General features: G+C 38.5%; 1 protein-coding gene across 3 annotated transcripts in view; it reads left to right on the top strand.

The window, feature by feature from the left end:
• Positions 1–27,003, top strand: part of ITGB2 (integrin subunit beta 2) — a 408,255-nt gene that overhangs the window by 301,902 nt on the left and 79,350 nt on the right. For all 3 annotated transcript variants that reach the window (XM_053698768.1, XM_053698767.1, XM_053698769.1), the window contains exon 13: positions 10,445–10,689. In XM_053698768.1, coding sequence (XP_053554743.1) covers positions 10,445–10,689 — 245 coding nt within the window. The remainder of the gene's footprint in view (positions 1–10,444; positions 10,690–27,003) is intronic.

The raw sequence follows: 27,003 nt of genomic DNA, 5'->3' as shown, positions 1-27,003 counted from the left end.
ATGCCTCTCTTTTTATCCGGTTTACAGATAGTTGTGAGAGATGAAATCCCCCCTTTGGAGATGAACCTTTGAATTCCAGAAGATATCCCTGGGAAACAATCTCTAGCGCCCAGGGATCCTGGACGTCTCTTGCCCAAGCCTGGGCGAAGAGAGATAGTCTGCCCCCTACTAGATCCGGTCCCGGATCGGGGGCTACACCTTCATGCTGTCTTAGAGGCAGCCGCAGGTTTCTTGGCCTGCTTCCCCTTGTTCCAAGCCTGGTTAGGTCTCCAGACTGGTTTGGACTGGGCGAAATTTCCCTCTTGTTTTGCATTAGAGGAAACTGAGGCTGCGCCACTCTTGAAGTTTCGAAAGGAACGAAAATTATTCTGTTTGGTTCTCTTATTGGACCTATCCTGAGGAAGGGCGTGACCTTTTCCTCCAGTAATATCAGAAATGATCTCCTTCAGACCGGGCCCGAATAGGGTCTGTCCCTTGAAGGGGATGTTAAGAAGCTTAGACTTCGAAGTAACGTCTGCTGACCAGGACTTAAGCCATAGCGCCCTACGCGCCAAAATGGCAAAACCTGAATTCTTAGCCGTTAGTTTGGTTAACTGAAAAACGGCGTCAGAAATAAAGGAATTAGCTAACTTAAGACCTTTAATCCTGTCTAGAATGTCATCTAGCGGAGTCTCCACCTGCAGAGCCTCCTCAAGAGACTCGAACCAAAAAGCCGCTGCAGCAGTAACTGGGGCTATGCATGCAAAAGGCTGGAGAATAAAACCTTGATGAATAAAAATTTTCTTAAGGAGACCCTCCAATTTTTATCCATAGGATCTAGGAAAGCACAACTGTCCTCAATGGGGATATTTGTACGCTTAGCTAGGGTAGAGACTGCTCCCTCCACCTTAGTGACCGTCTGCCACGAGTCCCGTACGGCGGCATCTATGGGAAACATCTTTTTGAAAGCAGGAGGGGGAGAGAACGGCACACCTGGTCTATCCCATTCCTTAGTAATAATTTCCTGAAACCTCTTAGGGACTGGAAAAACATCAGTGTAAACAGGCACTGCAAAGTATTTGTCCATTTTACACAATTTCTCTGGAACCACAATGGGGTCACAATCATCCAGAGTCGCTAAAACCTCCCTAAGCAATAAGCTTAAATTTAAACGCTGTCATTTCAGAATCAGACTGAAGCAACGCCTTCCCTGAGTCTGAAATGTCACCCACAGATAGAAGCTCACCTGCCTCGGCTTCTGAGTATTGTGAGGGTATATCGGCATTAAAGCGTCAGAAAGCTCTGTATTAGTTCTAGCCCCAGAGCTGTCTCTCTTTCCTTGTAACCCTGGCAGTTTGGAAAATACCTCTGTGAGGGTAGCATTCATAACTGCCGCCATGTCCTGTAAGGTAAAAGAATTAGACGATAGACGTGCTAGATGTACTTGGCGTCACTTGAGCGGGAGTTATAGGTTCTGACACATGGGGAGAGCTAGATGGCATAATCTCCCTTTTTTCAGTCAGAGAATCCCCTGGAGATAAATCTTTAAGCGCCATAATATGGTCTTTATAGTTTATAGAAATTTCAGTACATTTGGTACACATTCTAAGAGGGGGTTCCACCATGGCTTCTAAACATATTGAACAAGGAGTTTCCTCTATGTCAGACATGTTTAACAGACTAGTAATGAGACAAGCAAGCTTGGAAAACACTTTAATAAAGGTGAAACAGCAATTAAACAAAAACGTTACTGTGCCTTTAAGAGAAAAAAACTAACACTTAAACTGCAAAACAGTGTAAAAATATAGTAAAGTCTTTGAAATTTTTACAGTGTGTGTAAGGGACTAAAGCAACATTTCACCTACTTGCAAATGGATGATTAACCCCTTAGGCCCCAAACCGGATTTAAAAACGTTAAAAAACGTTACAAGACAGTTAAGCACCCTGCCACAGCTCTGCTGAGGCTCCTACCTGCCCTCAAGTACGATTTTGTGCAGAAATAAACCCCTTATAATGGTCCTCAGGTGCCAGAGGACTCCTCTATGGAAGCTGGATGTCTCAGTCTGAATTAAAACTGCGCATTTTGAGCGCTAAAATAGGCCCCTCCCAACATGTACTGGATGCCAGAGGGGCCTTAAGAAAATACTCCTAGGAGTATCTGATTAGTCATGTGGAAACTAGGCCCCAAATAAATAGTTATCTCCCTCAGAGAAAAAACTTCCTATTTTTGAATTCATGTAAACTTTTAACTGTCACTAAGTAATAAGAGTATTACCCTGTTTTGTAAGCATGAGCCCAGTCGCTGTTAAATCACTGCATCAGGCTTACCTCAAATACACAAGGCTCTGTCAGCATTTTCTAGAACTCATTCATCTCTCTAGAAATAAATATACTGAACATACCTCAAAAGCAGGTAATCTGCAGACCGTTCCCCCAACTGAAGTTGTCCCATACTCTTCAGTTATGTGTGAGAACAGCAATGGACCTTAGTTACAAACTGCTATGATCATCAACCTCCAGGCAGAACTATTCTTCTAATTTATGCCTGAGAGTAAAACAGTACAACGCCGGTACCGTTTAAAAACAACAAACTTTTGATTGAAGGTAAAACTACACTAAGTCACCACATATCTCTTGATACTTTCTATCTTGTCGAGAGCTGCAAGAGAATGACTGGGGGTGGCAGTTAGGGGAGGAGCTATATAGACAGCTCTGCTGTGGGTGTCCTCTAGCAGCTTCCTGTTGGGAAGGAGAATATCCCACAAGTAATGGATGAACCCGTGGACTGGATACACCTTACAAGAGAAAAAGTACAATACCCCCAACATTAAAACCCACCACCCACACACCTAACCCTACTCTAAAACCCACCCAATACCACTTAATAAAACCTAACACTAAAACCCTTGAAGATCACACTCTCTTGAGAAGTCTTCACCCAACCGGGCCGAAGTCCTCCACGAAGCCGGGCGAAGTGGTCCTCCAGACGGGCATAAGTCTTCATCCAAGCCGAGAAGAAGAGGTCCTCCAGACAGGCAGAAGTCTTCATCCAGGTGGCATCTTCTATCTTCATCAATCCGGCGTGGAGCTGCTCCATCTTCAAGACATCCGACGTGGAGCATTCTCTTCAAATGAAGTCCAACTGAAGAATGGAGGTTCCTTTAAATGATGTCCTCCAAGATGGCGTCCCTTGAATTCCAATTGACTGATAGAATTCTATCAGCCAATCGGAATTAAGGTAGAAAAAATCCTATTGGCTGATGCATTCAGCCAATAGGATTGAGCTTGCATTCTATTGGCTGATCCAATCAGCCAATAGAATGCCAGCTCAATCCTATAGGCTGATTGGATAAGCCAATAGGATTGAACTTCAATCCTATTGGGTGATTGCATCAGCCAATAGGATTTTTTCTACCTTAATTCCGATTGGCTGATAGAATTCTATCAGTCAATTGGAATTCAAGGGACGCCATCTTGGATGACGTCATTTAAAGGAACCTTCATTCTTCAGTTGGACTTCGTTTGAAGAGGATGCTCTGCGTCGGATGTCTTGAAGAGGGAGCCGCTCCGTGCCGGATGGATGAAGATAGAAGATGCTGCCTGGATGAAGACTCTGCCCATCTGGAGGACCACTTCGCCCGGCTTCGTTGAGGACTTCGGCCCGGCTGGGTGAAGACTTCTCAAGGTAGGTTGATCTTCAAGGGGTTAGTGTTAGGTTTTATTAAGGGGGTATTGGATGGGTTTTAGAGTAGGGTTGGGTGTGTGGGTGGTGGGTTTTAATGTTGGAGCTGTATTGTACTTTTTTTTACAGGTAATAGAGCTGATTACTTTGGGGCAATGCCCCGCAAAAGGCTCTTTTAAGGGCTATTTGTAATTTAGTGTAGGGTAGGGCTTTTTATTATTTTGGGGGGCTTTTTTATTTTATTAGGGGATTAGAGTAGGTGTAATTAGTTTAAAAAAACTTGTAATTATTTTATTATTTTCTGTACATTAGTGTTTTTTTCCCCTACTTTAGATTATTTTTTTAAATTGTATTTAATTGTATTTAATTTAGGTAATTAATTTAATTATAGTGTAGTGTTAGGTGTAATTGTAACTTAGGTTAGGATTTATTTTACAGGTAAATTTGAATTTATTTTAACTAGGTAGCTATGAAATAGTTAATAAGTATTTAATAACTATTCTACCTAGTTAAAATAAATACAAAGTTGCCTGTAAAATAAAAATAAATCCTAAGATAGCTACAATGTAACTATATTAGTTACATTGATATATAATATATATATGACTTCCATTCCATATATTATATATATATAATATAATAGTTACATTGCAGCTAGCTTAGGATTTATTTTTATTTTACAGGCAACTTTGTATTTATTTTAACTAGGTAGAATAGTTATTAAATAGTTATTAACTATTTCATAGCTACCTAGTTAAAATAAATTAAAATTTACCTGTAAAATAAATCCTAACCTAAGTTACAATTACACCTAACACTACACTATAATTAAATTAATTACCTAAATTAAATACAATTAAATACAATTTAAAAAAATTATCTAAAGTATGGAGAAACCCCCCACTAATTTACAGAAAATAATAAAATAATTACAAGTTTTTTTTATATTGTAGCTAGCTTAGGGTTTATTTTATAGGTAAGTATTTAGTTTTAAATAGGAATAATTTAGTTAATGATAGTTATTTTATTTAGATTTATTTAAATTATGTTTAAGTTAGGGGGGTGTTAGGGTTAAGGTTAGACTTAGATTTAGGGTTTAATAACTTTAATATAGTGGCGGCGACGTTGGGGGCGCAGATTAGGGGTTAATAAATGTAGTTAGGTTACGGTGACATAGGGGGCGGCAGATTAGGGTTTAATAAATAAAATGTAGGCTGTGGCGGTGTCCGGAGCGGCAAATTAGGGGTTAATAATATAATGTAGGTGTTAGCGATGTCAAGGGCCGGTGGATTAGGGGTTAATAAGTGTAAGATTAGGGGTGTTTAGACTCAGGGTTCATGTTAGGGTGTTAGGTGTAGACATAAAAAGTATTTCCCCATAGGAATCAATGGGGCTGCGTTAGAAGCTGAACGCTGCTTTTTTGAAGGTGTTAAGTTGTTTATCAGCCAGCTCTCCCCCATTGATTCCTATGGGGAAATCGTGCACGAGCACGTTTTGCCAGCTCACCACTACCGTAAGCAGCGCTGGTATTGCGGTGAGATGTGGAGCTAAATTTTGCTCTACGCTCACTTTTTTGCGACTAACGCCGGGTTTGTAAAAACCCGTAATACCAGCGTTGTCTGCAGGTGAGCGGTGAGGGAAAACTGCTTGTTAGCACCGCACAGCATTACCGACAAAACTCGTAATCTAGGCGTAAGATAGCTACAATGTAACTAATAGTTATATTGTAGCTATCTTAGGGTTTATTTTATAGGTAAGTATTTATTTTTAAGTAGGAATAATTTAGTTAATTGTAGTTATTTTATTTAGATTTATTTAAATTATAGGGGGGGTTAGGGTTAGACTTAGGTTTACGGGTTAAGAACTTTATTATAATGGTGGCGACGTTGGGGGCGGCAGATTAGGGGTTAATAAGTGTAGGTAGGTGGCTGCGGTGTAGGGGGGCAGATTAGGGGTTAATAAGTATAATGTAGGTGTCTGCGATGATGGGGGCAGCAGATTAGGGGTTAATAAGTATAATGTAGGTGGCGGCGGTGTCCGGAGTGGCAGATTAGGGGTTAATAATATTATGCAGTTGTCGGCTATGTCGGGGGCGGCGGATTAGGAGTTAATAAGTGTAAGATTAGGGGTGTTTAGACTCGGGGTTCATGTTAGGGTGTTAGGTGTAGACATAAAATGTATTTCCCCATAGGAATCAATGGGGCTGGGTTAAGAGCTGAACGCTGCTTTTTTGCAGGTGTTAGGTTTTTTTTCAGCCGGCTCTCCCCCATTGATTCCTATGGGGAAATCGTGCACAAGCACGTTTTGCCAGCTCACCGCTACCGTAAGCAGCACTGGTATTGAGGTGAGATGTGGAGCTAAATTTTACTCTCTGCTCACTTTTCTGCGGCTAACGCCGGGTTTCTAAAAACCCATAATACCAGCGTTGTCTGTAGGTGAGCGGTGAGGGAAAACTGCTCGTTAGCACCGCACCCCTGTTAACGCAAAACTCGTAATCTAGGTGCCTGTTTACTAATCAGCTGATTATTTTACCTGTGCTCTAGTTCAGATATCCTTAAAATCTGGCGTGTTAGGGAGACCTGAGGGCAGGTTTGAAAACCAGTGGTGTAGGCTAACCATAATTCCTTATTATAACAGCCATTGGTTAATGCTTTGCCACAGCTGGCCACATATGATACAAAGGATCATAATATCTAATAGGATGTAATTAAAGGGACACTGAACCCAAATTTTTTCTTTTTGATTCAGATAGAGCATGCAATTTTAAGCAACTTTCTAATTTACTCCTATAATCATTTTTTCTTAGTTCTCTGGCTATCATTATTTGAAAAAGAAGGCATCTAAGCTTTTTTTCTTGGTTCAGTTATCTGGACAGCACTTTTTTATTGGAGGATGAATTTATCCACCAATCAGCAAGGACAACCCAGGTTGTTCACCAAAAATGGGCCGGCATCTAAACTTACATTCTTGCATTTCAAATAAACGGCTAGATTACGAGTTTTGCGGTAAGCTGAAAAAGCGGCATTATCAGGGTCTTACGCTGCTTTTTCACGACCGCTGCTATTACGAGTCTTGCAGGTTTAGGGGCACCGCACACTTTTTTGGCCATACAGCAAACCAACTTACGCAAATTTCGTATAGTCTTTTTTCAATGGGACTTCCATAGCTCTGATATTACAAGTGAGCGTTACACCCTATCCCATCAAGATTCCTAATGAATTTTAAAGTCAGTAGTTATGAGTTTTATGGTACAAAGCTGTAGCATAAAACTCATAACTAAAGTGCTAAAAAGTACACTAGCACCCATAAACTACCTATTAACCCCTAAACCAAGGCCCTCCCGCATCGCAAACACTATAATAAAAATATTAACCCCTAATCTGTTGCTCCGGACATCGCTGCCACTAGAAAAAACATATTAACCCCTAAACCGCTGCACTCCCGCCTCGCAAACAATAGTTAAATATTATTAAAACCTAATCTGCCGCCCCTAACATCGCCGCCACCTACCTACATTTATTAACCCCTAATCTGCCGCCCCCAACGTCGCCACCACTATACTAAATGTATTAACCCCTAAACCTAAGTCTAACCCTAACACCCCCTAACTTAAATAGAATTAAAATAAATCTAAATAAAAATTACTATCATTAACTAAATTATTTCTATTTAAACTAAATACTTACCTGTAAAATAAACCTAAGCTAGCTACAATATAACTAATAGTTACATTGTAGCTATCTTAGGTGTTATTTTATTTTACAGGCAAGATTGTATTTATTTTAACTAGGTAGAATAGTTACTAAATAGTTATTAACTATTTAATAACTACCTAGCTAAAATAAATACAAATTTACCTGTAAAATAAAACCTAACCTAAGTTACACTAACACCTAACTCTACACTACAATTAAATTAATGACCTAAATTAAATACAATTACCTAAAGTACAACCCCCCCCCACTAAATTACACAAAGTAAAAAACAAATTACAAGATATTTAAACTAATTACACCGAATCTAATAGCCCTATCAAAATAAAAAAAGCCCCCCAAAATAAAAAAAACCCTAGCCTAAACTAAACTGCCAATGGCCCTTAAAAGGGCCTTTTGCGTGGCATTGCCCCAATGAAATCAGCTCTTTTACCTGTAAAAGAAATACAAACAACCCCCCCCAAAAACAGTAAAACCCACCACCCACACAACCAAACCCCCCAAATAAAACCCTAACTAAAAAAACCTAAGATCAGGGCAGTTAGCTCTTTTGCGGCCCAAAGTCCTAAGCTGGGAGAAGTCTTCATCCAAGCCGGGAGAAGTGGTCCTCCAGATGGGCAGAAGTCTTCATCCAGATGGCATCTTCTATCTTCATCCATCCGGCGCGGGGCGTGTCCATCTTCAAGACATCTGATGCGGAGCATCCTCTTCTTTCCGATGACTAACGACGAATGATGGTTCCTTTAAGTGACGTCATCCAAGATGGCGTCCCTTAGATTCCGATTGGCTGATAGAATTCTATCAGCCAATCATAATTAAGGTTGAAAAAATCCTATGGAATGCAAGCTCAATCCTATTGGCTGATTGCATCAGCCAACAGGATTTTTTCAACCCTAATTCCTATTGGCTGATAGAAATCTATCAGCCAATCGGAATCTAAGGGACGCCATCTTGGATGACGTCTTTTAAAGGAGCATTCATTGTTGAAGAAGACGTCAAAAGAAGAGGATGCTCCATGCCGGATGTCTTGAAGATGGATCCGCGCCGGATGGATGAAGATAGAAGATGCCATCTGGATGAAGACTTATGCCCATCTGGAGGACTACTTCTCCCGGCTTGGATGAAGACTTCTCCCGGCTTCGTTGAGGATGGATGTCGGATCTTCAAAACTGTAAGTGGATCTTCAGGGGTTAGTGTTACGATTGTTTAAGGGTGTATTTGGTGGGTTTTATTTTTAGGTTAGGACTTTGGGCCGCAATAGAGCTAACTGCCCTTTTAAGGGCAATGCCCATCCAAATGCCCTTTTCAGGGCAATAGGGATCTTAGGTTTTTTTAGTTAGGGTTTTATTTGGGGGGTTTGGTTGTGTGGGCAGTGGGTTTTACTGTTGGGGGGTTGTTTGTATTTCTTTTACAGGTAAAAGAGCTGATTTCTTTGGGGCAATGCCCCGCAAAAGGCCCTGTTAAGGGCCATTGGCAGTTTAGTTTAGGCTAGGGTTTTTTTTATTTTGGGGGAGCTTTTTTATTTTGATAGGGCTATTAGATTAGGTGTAATTAGTTTAAATATTTTGTAATTTGTTTTTTTATTTTGTGTAATTTAGTGGGGGGGGGGTTGTACTTTAGGTAATTGTATTTAATTGTATTTAATTTAGGTCATTAATTTAATTGTAGTGTAGTGTTAGGTGTTAGTGTAACTTAGGTTAGGTTTTATTTTGCAGGTAAATTTGTATTTATTTTAACTAGATAGTTATTAAATAGTTAATAACTATTTAGTAACTATTCTACCTAGTTAAAATAAATACAAACTTGCCTGTAAAATAAAAATAACACCTAAGATAGCTACAATGTAACTATTAGTTTTTATTTTAAATAGGAATAATTTAGTTAATGATAGTAATTTTTATTTAGATTTATTTTAATTCTATTTAAGTTCGGGGGTGTTAGGGTTAGGGTTAGACAGGTTTAGGGGTTAATACCTTTAGTATAGTGGCGGCAATGTTCGGGGCAGCAGATTAGGGGTTAATAAATGTAGATAGGTGGCGGCGATGTTAGGGACTGCAGATTAGGGGTTAATAATATTTAGCTAATGTTTGCAAGGCTGGAGTGAGGCGGTTTAGGGGTTAATATGTTTATTATAGTGGCGGAGATGTCCGAAACGGTAGATTAGGGGTTAATAAATATAATGTAGGTGGCGACGATGTTGGGGGTAGCAGATTAGGGGTTAATAAATGTAAGATTAGGGGTGTTTAGACTCGGGGTTCAGGTTAGGGTGTTAGGTGTAAACATAAATTTTATTTCCCCATAGGAATCAATGGGGCTGCGTTACTGAGTTTTACGCTGCTTCTTTGCAGGTGTTAGACTTTTTCTCAGCCGACTCTCCCCATTGATGTCTATGGGGAAATCGAGCACGAGCACGTATAACCAGCTCACCGCTCACTTAAGCAGCGCTGATATTGGAGTGCAGTGTGGAGCTCAATTTTGCTCTACGCTCACTTCTTTCCTGCTAACACCGGGTTGATAAAAACCCGTAATACCAGCGCTGCAGGTAAGTGAGCGGTGAGAATAAAGTGCAAGTTAGCACCTCACCCCTGTTACTGCAAAACTCGTAATCTAGCCGAAAGATACCAAGAGAATAAAGAAAATTTGATAATAGGAGTAAATTACAAAGTTGCTTAAAATTTCATGCTCTATCTGAATCACGAAAGAAAAAATTTGGGTTCAGTGTCCCTTTAAATCCTGCTCCACAGCATTAATACAAAATAAATTGTAGCCCAAATATACCTAATTAGGTAGTGAAAATGTATAATTAAATATATCTTGCAGAGGTTATTAAATATAACCTCTGCAAGATATTTGTGAAGCACATTCATTTTGCATCAATACTATTTTTGCTATTTAGTTTAGTTGTTTTGTTGTTGTTATTTGTTTAGTTGTTTTAGAGATCAATTTAACAAACTGTATTAGAAATGTTAATATTCATAACATTCATATATAGCAATATATTTAGATTGTGCCCCAGCCTCATAGACTAACTCTGTATATCATATGGGCAATTTATTCTACCTTTTTGCAGGTGTGAAAAAGACTTTGTGGGTAAGAACTGTGATTGCAAGTTACAAGGGAAGACAAGCTTGGATCTGAAACAGAACTGCAGGAATGGAAATGGCTCTGTTATCTGCTCTGGGGCTGGGGACTGCATATGTGGCCAGTGTGTCTGTCACATTAATGAAGACCCTACTAAAGTTATTGATGGCCCTTTTTGTGAATGTGATAACTGGAGCTGTGAGCTGTTTAATAACACGCTTTGCGGAGGGCAGGGTGAGTTATTACATGGTCAGAATTAAGTTATAATAAAGCTATAATACAGTTTCTGTACAATCCTTTACATTGATTTATGTCCAGACACACAGATATAAACGTTACCGGAAACAAACGTTAAGAGGCAGCAGTCATAAGACTGCTGCTCCTTAACTCATCCGCCACTTCTTAGGTATATATAATCGGGATGATTGACAACCCCTACTAGCGGCCAATTGGCCCTGAATGTGCAGGGTTGGCATTGCACAAGCATTTCACTAGAATCATGTCTGTCCGAAATGTGATAAATTGTCCCCAATGAGTCAACTTATACACCGATAAATAAACAAAGTTCAGATTGACTCAGGCACACCTACTTAAAGGGACAGTCAACCATAGAATTGTTATTGCTTTAAAAGATCGATAATCCCTTTATTACTCATTTCCCAGTTTTGCACAAACACAGTTATATTAATGTACTTTTTACCTCTGTGATTACCTTGTATCTAGGAACCTTCTTCCAGCCCCCTGATCACATGACTGTGACTGTTTATTATCTATTGTCTTAAATTTAGCATTGTGTTGTGCTAGATCTTAAATAACCTCCTGTGCCTGAACACAGTGTTATCTATATGGCCTACATGTACTTTCTGTCTCTTTGTGTTGAAAAGAGATTTAAAAAGCATGTGATAAGAGGCAACCCTCAAAGGCTTAGAAATTAGCATATGAGCCTACCTATGTTTAGCTTAAACTAAGAATACCAAGCGAAAAAAGCTAATTTGATGATAAAAGTAAATTGGAAAGTTGATTAAAATTAAAAGTCCTATCTGAATAATGAAAGTTTAATTTATACTAGACTGTCCCTTTAAAGGGACTTAAAGGTATAGTAAACACCATGAGACATTAATAGACAAAGGTGTAATTCTGAAGGGTAAAACACGTTTTCGCTAAATTAAAATTAATTGTGCTCCCTTTTAACTTAGCTCTAGAAATTGAAGATTTTCAAATTCTCCGAACTGAAAAAGCATTCTACAGATTTCCAAAGGCTAACCCTGCGATATAGTAGCTTTCTCAAATTGACTTTTATATATATATATTTATATATATATATATATATATATATATATATATATATACATTTTGTGTGGATGAAGGAAGGGTGATATTAAACTATAACAATTATTTTTAAAAAAAACTGTCTGAGACTGAAACATACTTCATTGTTTTGATTGTATTTAGACTAAGTCTGATAAGATCTCCCTGCTTCAACTTGAGTGACACTAACTTGATTGGCTGGCAGTGGCACTATCCTATCTTGCTGACTGAGTGAATTCACACTCAAAGTCAGTCACACAGGCTCAGCAGGTAGCAGCATAGACAGCCCTGGTTTTCTTGCTGTCGTGACGTCACGTGCGTGATCACGTGATATCCGATAGTCTCTCACACACACAGTGCAGGCTTAGGCAGAGCCGGGGCACCGCAATCAGAATCAGCTGCCTGTGACGAGAGACGAGTGACTAGTACTGACTAGTAGTACGTAGTAGGGCTAGAAGGGGTGCCGGACTGCCGGTAGATACGGGCCAGGGCTGGGCTAATGGGCTTGGGACCTCCTGGTTAGATAGGTTACTAGTTGGCCTGGATGCAGCTTGGTTGGACTGAGGAGGACTCCAGCCATGGTTGGAATGAACTTAAATAGTTAAAACATTTAAAAAAAAAAATAAAAAGCAATGTTCAAAACACATCTTAACTACCTAAGGCTATGTCCTTTTTTAAAAAAATAAAATTATCGGGCAGTAACTGGAAATAGTGGACAGTCCAGTCTAATACCGGAAACCTGGCAGCCCTTCCTATATCTCAAAAACCGAAGATCTTAGAAAAGTAAAAATTATAATTTAAAATCTTCATTATAAAGTAAGTTTACATTGCCAAATTTCTTCCTAACGTCAGTAGTTCTTAAGATATGGATATCACTAAAAACATTAATACTCTTTTTTTTCACATCTGACTGTCGAGTCATAATATATAATTACAATTTAATATTAAAGTAATTGTAAACAAAATAATAATAACATATTTTTGATGTTCCGTACGGACGACATGCCCAAAACGTAGCTGATTAGTGCCCATGTACCAGAAAAACAGAGAATGAACAAAAACTCACAAAGTTCATGTCAGCGAGTGTGCAACCCAAACTGCACACACCTGAGGGCACACGTGTGCGAGTGGTCGCGTTTTTTACTATTTTTTACAAATCACAAAATTCACCCGAGCAAAGCCATGGACAACAGCTAGTATATACATATATCAGTGGCAGCTGGTGAATCTTGAAGCTGGTGGGGTGCTAGATCCCACATCTTGAAATACCCCGCAGATGGCTCTGTCCATTTGAACCAGCGTACTCTAGTCCCGCTGTTTATATATATATATATATATATATATATATATATATATGTATCCAAAATTCCAGATCTTGCCCTCAAATGGAGAACTGCCTGGGTGCAACTTTGAAAATAAACAGTAGCTAAAAAGAAGTGCACTCTCAGGTCTTTCACAGCAAAAGTTACTTTATTTCTGTAACGTTTTCGGAGGTCTCGCCTCCTTCATCAGCATCTGATGCTGATGAAGGAGGTGAGACCTCCGAAAACGTTACAGAAATAAAGTAACTTTTGCTGTGAAAGACCTGAGAGTGCACTTCTTTTTGGCTAATATATATATATATATATATATATATATATATATATATATATATATTTATATATATATATATCCCACTTGTATTATAATACTTACATGCATTATATGCAATGTCTTGTTTACCATTATATTACATAAAGCGCCCTTTTACTTTTTACCACTAGATGCTGCTAGTGAGCTCCTTAAACCTTACTATTTTCCACATGTTGGGGTACTCAGAATAGGCTGCCAAAATATGTCAGAAATCCTTCACATTAAACTAAATAAATAATTCCTTAATGCCCCTCATTGAGCTGCTTTTTCAAAACCTGACACAAATAACCTGGTATTTTTACCCAGCATTGTCACTATATTATCTTTTTTTTATTAATTAATTTTACTGTATTTAACATGTTCATTTTAAAAGAACAAAGCTATAAAAAAAGAAGAAATGAAAACCCATATTATTCTAGAAATGCTTGTGCAATGCTTCCCCCTGCACATTCACGGCCAATCGGCCGCTAGCATGGGGTGTCAATCATCCCGATCGTATAATGGCGTATGAGTTAAAGGGACATAATACTCATACTTGAAAGTGATGCAGCATAACTATAAAAAGCTGACAGGAAAATATCATCTGAGAATCTCTATGTAAAAAAGGAAGATATTTTACCTCACAATTTCTTCAGCTCAGCAGAGTAAGTTCTGTGTAAAAAGTTATAATTTAGCTGCTGCCCAGCTGCAGGTAAAATATAAATAGATGAAGAAATGAACAGCAGCCAATCAGCATCAACAGTGCTGAGGTCATGAACTCTTTTACTGTGATCTCATGAGATTTGACTTAACTCTTATGAGATTTCATAGTTAACTTCCATAAACTGAATAGGGAAATAAGATGAGTGTGCACAAAGCTCGCTCCTTTGCCTGTCCTGGGACAGACATACTGATTTGCTGCTTAGAAGTCCTTTACAATGGGATGTGGCTACTGAAGAACTTTTGAGGTAAAATATCTTTCTTTTTTACATAGAGATGTTCAGGTGATATTTTCCTGTCAGTGTTTCAACATATGGGTATCATGGCCCTTTAAGGAGTAGAGGTCTTATGACCGCTGCTTCTTAACTTATGTTTTTGGCAAGCCGGAAACATCAGGCGGAGCAAGCAGCATTCCCTGCTTGATAAATCTCTACCTGTGAGGCCTACTTATCAAGCCATCAACTTACTTGCATTCAACGGCACCAATACCCTCGCCTAACATCCCCTAACATCGTGGCCGCGAACCTGAATACACTCTCCATATTTAATTAAAAAACTGTCAAAAAGCCGCGCACCAAGTACGGGGCGATGAGCAGCGGACTGTTGTTAACTAACAGTCATCGATCTCACTGCTATTCGACCTTTTCACAGCTTTATTTGTATACTGTCACTAAACACCGCCACCATACTAAACTGTTTAACCTCTATCCCACTGCTCCCGGACCCCGCCGCAACTAAATAAAGTTATTAACCCCTAAATCACCACTCCTGGAGCCCACCGCAACTCGAATAAACTTATGAACCCCTATCCCGCCGCTCCAGGACCCCACCGCAACTCTAATAAACTTATTAACCCCTATCCCGCCCCTCCCGGACCCCACCGCAACGCTAATAAAATTATTAACCCCTATCCAGCCACTCCCGGACCCCACCGCAACTAACTAAATGTATTAACCCCTAAACCTCTGGCCTCCCACATCACTAGCACTTACTAAACCTATTAACCCCTAAACCGTCAGCCCCCCACATCGCCATAAACAAAATTAACCTATTAACCCCTAAACCTAACAACCCACTAACTTTATATTAAATAAATATTAACTCATCCCTATCTTAGAATACATTTAAACTTACCTTTAGATTTAAATTAAACTATATTAAACTATTAATTAACCAACCCTAACTGTTATACTAAAATTACACTAAACTATATTAAACTAATAATTCATCTACCCTAACTGTTATACTAAAATTACATTAAACTATATTAAACTAATAATTAACCTACCCTAACTATTATACTAAAATTACATTAAACTAAATTAAACTATTAATTAATCTACCCTAACTATTATACTAAAATTACATTAAACTACAAATTAAATTAAATATATTATATATTTAAACACCTAACCCTACTCAAATAATTTAAATCTATAATTAAAAATTACAAAGTTACAAAAAACTAACAACTAAGTTACAAAGAATAACAAACACTAAGTTACAAAAAAAATAAACACTAAGTTACACAAAATAAAAAATAAATTATCAAAGATTTAAACTAATTACACCTAATCTAAGAGCCCTATGAAAATAAAAAAGCCCCCTTAAAATAAAAAAAAACCTAACCTACAATAAGTTACCAATGGCCCTTAAAAGGGCCTTTTGCGGGGCATTGCCCCAAAGAAATCAGCTCTTTTACCTGTAAATAAAAAATACAAATACCCCCCCAACAGTAAAACCCACCACCCACACAACCAACCCCCCAAATAAAAACCTAACTAAAAAAACCTAAGCTCCCCATTGCCCTGAAAAGGACATTTGTATGGGCATGGCCCTTAAAAGGGCATTTAGCTCTTTTGCAAAAGCCCAAACCCTAATCTAAAAATAAAACCCACCCAATAAACCCTTAAAAAATCCTAACACTAACCCCCGAAGATCCACTTACAGTTTCTGAAGAGCCGACATCCATCCTCAACGAAGCGGCAGAAGTCCTCATCGAATCCAGCAGAAGTCTTCATCCATGCGGCCAAAGTCTTCATCCAAGCCCGCAGAAGTCTACACCCAGACAACATCTTCTATCTTCATCCATCAAGCGCGGAGCGGCTCCATCTTCAAGACATCCGACGCGGAGCATCCTCTTCTTACAACGTCTTTTTCGGAATGAAGGTTAAATGACTTCATCCAATTCCGATTGGCTGATAGAATTCTATCAGCTAATCGGAATTAAGGTTGAAAAAATCCTATTGGCTGTTGTCAGCCAAATGGAATTAAGGTTGAAAAAATCCTATTGGCTGTTGCAATCAGCCAATAGGATTGAGCTTTCATCCTATTGGCTGATTTAATCAGCCAATAGGATTGAGCTTGCATTCTAATGGCTATTCCAATCAGCCAATAGAATGCAAGCTCAATCCTATTGGCTGATTGGATCAGCCAATAGGATGAAAGCTCAATCCTATTGGCTGATTGCAACAGCCAATAGGATTTTTTCAACCTTAATTCCAATTGGCTGATAGAATTCTATCAGCCAATCGAAATCTAAGGGACGCCATCTTGAATGACGTCATTTAAAGGAACCTTCATTTGAAGAAGATGTTGTAAGAAGAGGATGCTCCACGCCGGATGTCTTGAAGATGGAGCTCCTCTGCGCCGGATGGATGAAGATAGAAGATGCCATCTGGATGAAGACTTCTGCCGGCTTCGATGAAGACTTCGGCACGCTTGGATGAAGACTTCTGCTGCTTTGTTGAGGATGGATGTCGGCTCTTCAGAAACTGTAAGTGGATCTTCGGGGGTTAGTGTTAGGATTTTTTAAGGGTTTATTTGGTGGGTTTTATTTTTAGATTAGGGTTTGGGCTTTTGCAAAAGAGCTAAATGCCCTTTTAAGGGCAATGCCCATACAAATGCCCTTTTCAGGGCAATGGGGAGCTTAGGTTTTTTTAGTAAGGTTTTTATTTGGGGGGTTGGTTGTGTGGGTGGTGGGTTTTACTGTTGGGGGGTATTTGTATTTTTTTATTTAAAGGTAAAAGAGCTGACTTCTTTGGGCCATTTCCCTGCAAAAGGCCCTTTTAAGGGCCATTGGTAGTTTATTGTAGGTTAGGGGTTTTTTATTTTGGGATGGGCTTTTTTATTTTCATAAGGCTCTTAGATTAGGTGCAATTAGTTTAAATATTTGATAATTTATTTTTTATTTTGTGTAATTTAGTGTTTATTTGTTTTTGTAACTTAGTGTTTGTTATTTTTTGTAACTTAGTTGTTAGTTTTTTGTAACTTTGTAATTTTTAACTGTAGATTTAAATTATTTGAGTAGGGTTAGGTGTTTAAATATATAATATAGTTAATTTAATTTGTAGTTTAATGAAATTTTAGTATAATAGGGTAGGTTAATTAATAGTTTAATATAGTTTAATGTAATTTTAGTATAGCAGTTAGGGTAGGTTAATTATTAGTTTAATATAGTTTAATGTAATTTTAGTATAACAGTTAGGGTAGGTTATTAATAGTTTAATATAGTTTAATTTAAATCTAAAGGTAAGTTTAAATTTATTATAAGATAGGGATGAATTAATATTTAATATAAAGTTAGCGGGTTGTTAGGTTTAGGGGTTAATAAGTTATTTTAGTTTATGGCGATGTGGAGGGCTGGCGGTTTAGGGGTTAATAGGTTTAGTAAGTGCTAGTGATGTGGGAGGCCAGGGGTTTAGGGGTTAATACATGTATTTAGTTGCGGTGGGCTCCTGGAGCGGCGGGATAGGGGTTAATAACATTATGTAGGTGGCGGCGGGGTCCGGGAGTGGCGGGATAGGGGTTAATAACATTATGTAGGTGGTGGCGGGGTCCGGGAGCGGCAGAATAGGGGTTAATAACTTTATGTAGGTGGCGGCGGTGTTGGGGCAGCAGATTAGGAGTTAATAAGTATAATGTAGGTGGTGGCAGTGGCGGGGTGGCAGATTAGAGGTCACAAATGAAAAACGGAGCACAGGAAATATTATATTTTCTCAAAGCATTTATTAAATTTAAACAAGCAGAATAGCAAGATAAAAAAATATACTTGCAAGTATAAGCTGTCTGGTATGACGCGTTTCGGCCTAAGCCGTCATCAGATACCTAGATAGTACCATATACTGTCACCTTTTATAGGCTCATATGTTAGTTTGTATGAAAAACACCTGTGAACCATCATTAGTGTAACCTGATACATCTTACACATCTCTGATTGTATTAACCATTGAAGTCTTGAGTTGAAATCTAACATTCAGATAAACACTCATATAAACTATGTATTAAGTTAAAGCTACATCCTTATACTACTGAGGACTGTAATTTCATATAATATTGACAAGTGTTACATTGTGTATTAATTTGTAATCACATATGTATGTGAAAATTTACTCTAAATAAATTAGACACTATTATGTAACTTTAAACAATGAAAAATAATTACAGACTCGCTGCAAGGACAACTAAATAATACAAAAGCCTATTTTAAGTGTAAAAAGATATAAAGGCCCATAGTAATATTTTGCGGGACATTAAATTTCAAAAGGTGAATTATAAAAGAATAAACACCTGGAGCGAATATACAATGGAAGTTTAAATAAACATTCACTAATGTCTAGGCGAAAAGTTTCACCAATGTCTCCTTACTTGCAATATTTAATGATACCTATTTTAAGTAATTTAACTACTATAGAGGTTAAATGTATCTTAAACTTTAAAAAATAATAATAATAGAACTAATGGGCATAAACAGTTAATAGTGGGGATGTGTAAATATAAGTGATAAGACACTAAATTCTATTTCCAAACATTAATTATGTCTGCCTCAGTATTGAATCCCTGAGGCAATCTGGTATTTAAATTGAAAATCCAAATGATTTCTCTTCTGGACAAAAGCTTTAGAGGTGTTTAGACTCGGGGTACATGTTAGGGTGTTAGGTGTAAACATAACTTTTATTCTTCCATAGGAATCAATGGGATATCGGGCAGCAGCAAACATGAGCTTTCACTGCTTTCAGACTCCCATTGATTCCTATGGCAACCGCCGCCTCCAGGGCGGCGGATTAAAAAACAGGTACGCTGGGCCGGAATAGTAGCGAGCATACCTGTTAGAAAGTTGATAACTTGCAAAAGTAGTCAGATAGTGCCAAATTTGTATTCGGAATATCTGTAGTGATGTAAGCATCGATCTGTGTTGGACTGAGACCGGCGGATCGTATGTTACGTCACAAATATCTACTTTTGCTGGTCTGTAGGCTTTGATAAATAAGGGGAATCAGGCTCTCCACAATTATGCTGCGGAATTCCAGCGTATTTGCGGTTGACGGCTTGATAAATATCCCTCAATGTCTTAAATTAAAATAGGAATGTGTGCATTTTTTAAACTAAAGTTATGAATAAATGAGCAGATCCTTCATCATTTCCTAAACAAAAAAATACACATAGCATAGTTTAATAATTATTTTTTGAAAATATGAAAAGTAGAGATATATGATACGGATGAACATAGAACAAAATGACAAAGTGTAACTCCTACTTCTCAAAGTATATGACATTAACTTTAAAAGTAGTGATATTTTAGGGACTTTCCCTTTTTGTTAATATATTCACCTGGTTAAACAATTGTATCCAAACAACGCTCTTCAGGTAAAAAAAACCCAAAACTTTTTTTTTACTATGTCATTAAAAAAATAACAGATCTGATGCATATAGTACACAAAGGTTTTCAACTTTTACAGGAAAGTATGGAGCAATCCGAGCAACCCAGGAGGCACTAGAAGGAAGTTAGTTTAAATTTCATCAGTAGGAAGAAGAAGAAAAAAATAAAACTTTTTTTTTACTACAACAGTTGACCAGCAAGAGCCATATGGCAAATTTTAAAAACAAAGAAGTTTTACCCTAAGAAAATAAAAAAAAAATAAAAAAAAAATAAAATATATATATATATATAGATAGATAGATAGATAGATAGATAGATAGATAGATATCTCAACACTGATTTTTTTTGTAATAAAGGATTTCGACTGCCATTATTTGTAAATCATGGACAGTGTCTAAAGAGTAATAATGGTACCATCCTCCTCAATGCCTCCTTTTGGAATAACTAAGCTGTTCCTTGGGTCAGCTTATAAAGAGACACCAAACCCATTTTTTTTTTTTCTTTTATGATTCAGAGAATGCAATTTTAAGCAACTTTCTAATTTACTCATATTATCACATTTTTTTTGTTCTCTTGCTATCTTTATTTAAAAAAGAAGGCATCTAAGCTAAGGAGCCAGACATTTTTTGGTTCAGACCCTGGACAGCACTTGTTTATTGGTGCTGTCCAATCAAGAAGGACAACCCAGGTTGTGAACCAAAAATGTACCGGCTTCTAAACTTACATTCTTGCTTTTCAAATAAAGATAGCAAGAGAATGAAGAAACTTTGATAATAGGAGTAAATTAGAAAGTTGATTAAAATTGCATGGTCTATCTGAATCATGAAAGGAAAAATTTGATTTCAGTGTCCCTTTCAGCTACTTAATATTTTGTGAATTCTTCCATTGTTTTCTCTCCCAGAATGGCTAAATCCCAAGGGGTAGATTTACTAACCTGCGGATGCTACATATTCCGACAATCATTTCAGGCTCGCCTGAAACATAAGTTAAGAAGGAGTGGTCATAAGAGGTGGCGGACTGAAATCATCCTGATATGATACGATCTGGATGATTAACACCCCCTGCTATCAGCCGATTGGCCGCTGGTGAGCAGGTGGCAGCATTGCACAAGCATTTCACTACAGTGAATCATGTCCGCTCGACCTTTAATAAATCTTCCCCCAAGTCTCTCTCCAACCGATGGCTCGAGCCTTTTTTTCTAGCTCTCAGGAGTGTTCCTCCTGCTGCATACTGGTTCCCCATATCGTGATTATTGCACCAATGTCTCCACTGCCTTCTGCCTACACAATTAAGACCTGCCCAAGTCTGCCTAGTGCTCGCCCTGTTCTTGCTGGCACAGAGTGGGGCTTGCTCAGGTTGGCTATGGCCATAACTAGTAGCTCAGTTAAGTGAGAGAGGAGAGTCCTCTTTTTTGCTGTTGCTTTGCATGTGGTGAGAAATGTGTTAATATTAGCTCTCGGATACCCCCACAGAGCCAAGATAAGCACTTCTCTCACCACATGCAAAGAAACAGCAGTACAACATTTTTAGCAATTGAAGACCTTGCCTCTACTCAGTCATTGCTAACCATTGCAGTGTTGCAGCCTGAATGGAACCTCTTCATGGGGAAGCAGTCTAGACATCTAGACCAGGATTCCATGCCACCAAATCACATATCGATCTGTCTACTGCTTACACTCAACTGACCAATCCCAAGCTCACTGTCTCAGTCACATGGTTTGCTGACGTCAAAACCGGGAATCCCTTTTCTCATTAGAACCTTTTGTAAAGTACTTCCTAGTAGAGAGAGTATAACTGCTGCTGTCTCAGGCAAATCAAAAAACACGGTGTAGCAGTTTAACAAAAGAAAAACATTGGTTTAATATGAATAAATATACAAACGTCCATAGTACACATCCACAAATATCTTTCAGAGTGGATGAGAGTCTTTAAACTATTACTCCTGTCCACTAGGAAGCAAAGATTCTTTCATAAGATGGTGAGAGTCCACAAGCCATTATTCTTGGGAACTTATACCCAAGCTGTGGTGTCCATGAGTATTTGGCTGGGATAAAATGTTTTTAAGGCAGGCACCTAATTATCAGACACTGTTGCTTGAAGGATTTCTTACCAAACACATCAAAGTGGTAGAAAGTATGTTCCTGCCTTGCAAATTAATTCAATATAATCCTCTTGTTTGAAAATATATGAAGAATAAACTGATCTAGATAATAGGGAAATAATGCATTTTGGGGGGAAAAATAGCTTGTCTTCATGTAAATCTTGGTAATCAGGAGATTTAGCCAAAAAAACTAAAGAAATTGATGTGGCCCTCTGACCTCTTTGTGGACCAAGGAACAAAAAAAAATAAAGGATTGTTTAAAAAACTTTCGGCTAGATTTAGAGTTTTGTCGGTAACGACCCGCGTAGCTAACGCTGGCTTTTTTCTGGCCACACCTTTCAAATAACTCTGGTATTGAAAGTTCACAGAATGGCTGCGTTAGGCTCCAACAAAGGAGCGTAGAGCATATTTAACGCAACTTCAACTCTCGATACCAGAGTTGCTTACGGACGCGGCCAGCTTCAAAAACGTGCTCGTGCACGATTCCCCCATAGGAAACAATGGGGCTGTTTGAGCTGAAAAAAAACCTAACACCTGCAAAAAAGCCGCGTTCAGCTCCTAACGCAGCCCCATTGTTTGCTATGGGGAAACACTTCCTACGTCTGCACCTAACACTCTAACATGTACCCCGAGTCTAAACACCCCTAACCTTACACTTATTAACCCCTAATCTGCCGCCCCCGCTATCGCTGACCCCTGCATATTATTTTTAACCCCTAATCTGCCGCTCCGTACACCCCCGCCACCTACATTATCCCTATGTACCCCTAATCTGCTGCCCTAACATCGCCGACCCCTATATTATATTTATTAACCCCTAATCTGCCGCCCCCAACGTCGCCTCCACCTAACTACACTTATTAACCCCTAATCTACCGACCGGACCTGAGCGCTACTATAATAAATGTATTAACCCCTAATCCGCCTCACTCCCGCCTCAATAACCCTATAATAAATAGTATTAACCCCTAATCTGCCCTCCCTAACATCACTGACACCTAACTTCAAGTATTAACCCCTAATCTGCCAACAGGAGCTCAAAGCTATTCTAATAAATGTATTAACCCCTAAAGCTAAGTCTAACCCTAACACTAACACCCCCCTAAGTTAAATATAATTTAAATCTAACAAAATAAATTAACTCTTATTAAATAAATTATTCCTATTTAAAGCTAAATACTTACCTGAAAAATAAATCCTAATATAGCTACAATATAAATTATAATTATATTATAGCTATTTTAGGATTTATATTTATTTTACAGGTAACTTTGTATTTATTTTAATCAGGTACAATAGCTATTAAATAGTTAAGAACTATTTAATAGCTAAAATAGTTAAAATAATTACAAAATTACCTGTAAAATAAATCCTAACCTAAGTTACAATTAAACCTAACACTACACTATCAATAAATTAATTAAATAAAATACCTACAATTATCTACAATTAAACCTAACACTACACTATCAATAAATAAATTAAATACAATTCCTACAAATAAATACAATTAAATAAACTAACTAAAGTACAAAAAATAAAAAAGAACTAAGTTACAAAAAATAAAAAAATATTTACAAACATTAGAAAAAAATTACAACAATTTTAAACTAATTACACCTACTCTAAGCCCCCTAATAAAATAACAAGGACCCCCAAAATAAAAAAATGCCCTACCCTATTCTAAATTACAAAAGTTCAAAGCTCTTTTACCTTACCAGCCCTGAACAGGGCCCTTTGCGGGGCATGCCCCAAAGAATTCAGCTCTTTAGCCTGTAAAAAAAAAACATACAATACCCCCCCCCCAACATTACAACCCACCACCCACATACCCCTAATCTAACCCAAACCCCCCTTAAATAAACCTAACACTAAGCCCCTGAAGATCTTCCTACCTTATCTTCACCATACCAGGTTCACCGATCGATCCAGAAGAGCTCCTCCGATGTCGTGATCCAAGCCCAAGCGGGGGGCTGAAGAGGTCCATGATCCGGCTGAAGTCTTCATCCAAGCGGGAGCTGAAGAGGTCCATGATCCGGCTGAAGTCTTCTATCAACGGCATCTTCAATCTTCTTTCTTCAGGATCCGTGTTCATCCCGCCGACGCGGAACATCCATCTTCACCGACGACTTCCCGACGAATGACGATTCCTTTAAGGGACGTCATCCAAGATGGCGTCCCTCGAATTCCGATTGGCTGATAGGATTCTATCAGCCAATCGGAATTAAGGTAGGAAAATTCTGATTGGCTGATGGAATCAGCCAATCAGAATCAAGTTCAATCCGATTGGCTGATCCGATCAGCCAATCAGATTGAGCTCGCATTCTATTGGCTGATCGGAACAGCCAATAGAATGCAAGCTCAATCTGATTGGCTGATCGGATCAGCCAATCGGATTGAACTTGATTCTGATTGGCTGATTCCATCAGCCAATCAGAATTTTCCTACCTTAATTCCAATTGGCTGATAGAATCCTATCAGCCAATCGGAATTCGAGGGACGCCATCTTGGATGGCGTCCCTTAAAGGAACCGCCATTCGTCGGGAAGTCGTCGGTGAAGATGGATGTTCCGCGTCGGCGGGATGAACACGGATCCTGAAGAAAGAAGATTGAAGATGCCGTTGATAGAAGACTTCAGCCCGATCATGGACCTCTTCAGCTCCCGCTTGGATGAAGACTTCAGCCGGATCATGGACCTCTTCAGCCCCCCGCTTGGGCTTGGATCACGACATCGGAGGAGCTCTTCTGGATCGATCGGTGAACCTGGTATGGTGAAGATAAGGTAGGAAGATCTTCAGGGGCTTAGTGTTAGGTTTATTTAAGGGGGGTTTGCGTTAGATTAGGGGTATGTGGGTAGTGGGTTGTAATGTTGGGGGGGGTATTGTATGTGTTTTTTTTACAGGCAAAAGAGCTGAATTCTTTGGGGCATGCCCCGCAAAGGGCCCTGTTCAGGGCTGGTAAGGTAAAAGAGCTTTGAACTTTTGTAATTTAGAATAGGGTAGGGCATTTTTTTATTTTGGGGGTCTTTGTTATTTTATTAGGGGGCTTAGAGTAGGTGTAATTAGTTTAAAATTGTTGTAATTTTTTTCTAATGTTTGTAAATATTTTTTTATTTTTTGTAACTTAGTTCTTTTTTATTTTTTGTACTTTAGTTAGTTTATTTAATTGTATTTATTTGTAGGAATTGTATTTAATTAATTTATTGATAGTGTAGTATTAGGTTTAATTGTAACTTAGGTTAGGATTTATTTTACAGGTAATGTTGTAGTTATTTTAACTATTTTAGCTATTAAATAGTTCTTAACTATTTAATAGCTATTGTACCTGGTTAAAATAAATACAAAGTTACCTGTAAAATAAATATAAATCCTAAAATAGCTATAATATAATTATAATTTATATTGTAGCTATATTAGGATTTATTTTTCAGGTAAGTATTTAGCTTTAAATAGGAATAATTTATTTAATAAGAGTTAATTTATTTCGTTAGATTTAAATTATATTTAACTTAGGGGGGTGTTAGTGTTAGGGTTAGACTTAGCTTTAGGGGTTAATCCATTTATTAGAATAGCGGCGAGATTCGGTCGGCAGATTAGGGGTTAATAATTGAAGTTAGGTGTCGGCGATGTTAGGGAGGGCAGATTAGGGGTTAATACTATTTATTATAGGGTTATTGAGGCGGGAGTGAGGCGGATTAGGGGTTAATAACTTTATTATAGTAGCGGTGAGATCCGCTCGGCAGATTAGGGGTTAATAAGTGTAGGCAGGTGGAGGCGACGTTGAGGGGGGCAGATTAGGGGTTAATAAATATAATATAGGGGTCGGCGGTGTTAGGGGCAGCAGATTAGGGGTACATAGCTATAATGTAGCTGGCGGCGGCGTGCGGACGGCAGATTAGGGGTTAATAATAATATGCAGGGGTCAGCGATAGCGGGGGCGGCAGATTATGGGTTAATAAATATAATATAGGGGTCGGCGGTGTTAGGGGCAGCAGATTAGGGGTACATAGGGATAACGTAGTTGGCGGCAGTGTACGGAGCGGAAGATTAGGGGTTAAAACATTTTTATAGAGTGGCGGCGATGTGGGGGGACCTCGGTTTAGGGGTACATAGGTAGTTTATGGGTGTTAGTGTACTTTAGAGCACAGTAGTTAAGAGCTTTATGAACCGGCGTTAGCCCAGAAAGCTCTTAACTACTGACTTTTTTCTGCGGCTGGAGTTTTGTCGTTTCTAACGCTCACTTCAGACATGACTCTAAATACCGGAGTTAGAAAGATCCCATTGAAAAGATAGGATACGCAATTGACGTAAGGGGATCTGCGGTATGGAAAAGTCGCGGCTGAAAAGTGAGCGTTAGACCCTTTCCTGACTGACTCCAAATACCGGCGGTAGCCTAAAACCAGCGTTAGGAGCCTCTAACGCTGGTTTTCACGGCTACCGCCAAACTCTAAATCTAGGCCTTTGAAAGTAGAATTCTAATGCTCTTACAATATCTAAATTTGTAAAACACCATCAAATGCACTGCAAGCATGGTGTTCACATTACAAGCCCAAAATCATTGTGCTCTCTGAATCGTGGCTATCTGTAAAAATACCTGACTCTGCCATTGCAATACATGGGTATTCTTGCTATAGAAATGACAGAACAAAAAAAAAGAGGCGGAATTCCATAAAGTTCAACCCTTACAACACCTTAGTTCTCCTGTCACCTTTGATTTCCTTTATGGCACATTTGAAATCCTGTGCAGTAAATCAAACATTGTTGCAGGAATCTACCGCCCACCTAACTCCCCCGTGCAATCTCTTTCTGATATAGCTCATCTCCATAATAAAACCATAGCTCAAAATCCAAAAAGTGAAATTTTGGTATTTGGAGATTTTAATATTGATTGGCAGAATTCTAAAAATAATAGTTCTTGCTCGCTGTTTAAGACTTTGCAACTAACACAATTAATCTCCTCCCCAACTCACATAAACATTAAAAGCCATAACCACACCCTGCTGGATTGGATTCTCTCCACTGCTCCTGATCGGATCCAGGAAGCAGGTGTTCTCTCTAACAGTTTCAGTGACCACTGCTAAGTGTACTGCATGTGCAAAATAAAGGCTACTAAATCCCTCCCAAGATTAAAATCACCAGGTCTTTCAAAA

This window comes from Bombina bombina, chromosome 1 (genome assembly GCF_027579735.1).
Source record: "Bombina bombina isolate aBomBom1 chromosome 1, aBomBom1.pri, whole genome shotgun sequence".
In the NCBI taxonomy this organism is placed as follows: Eukaryota; Metazoa; Chordata; class Amphibia; order Anura; family Bombinatoridae; genus Bombina; species Bombina bombina.
The sequence above is the reverse complement of the archived record's forward strand: the minus strand, read 5'-3'. Positions and strand labels throughout refer to the sequence as shown.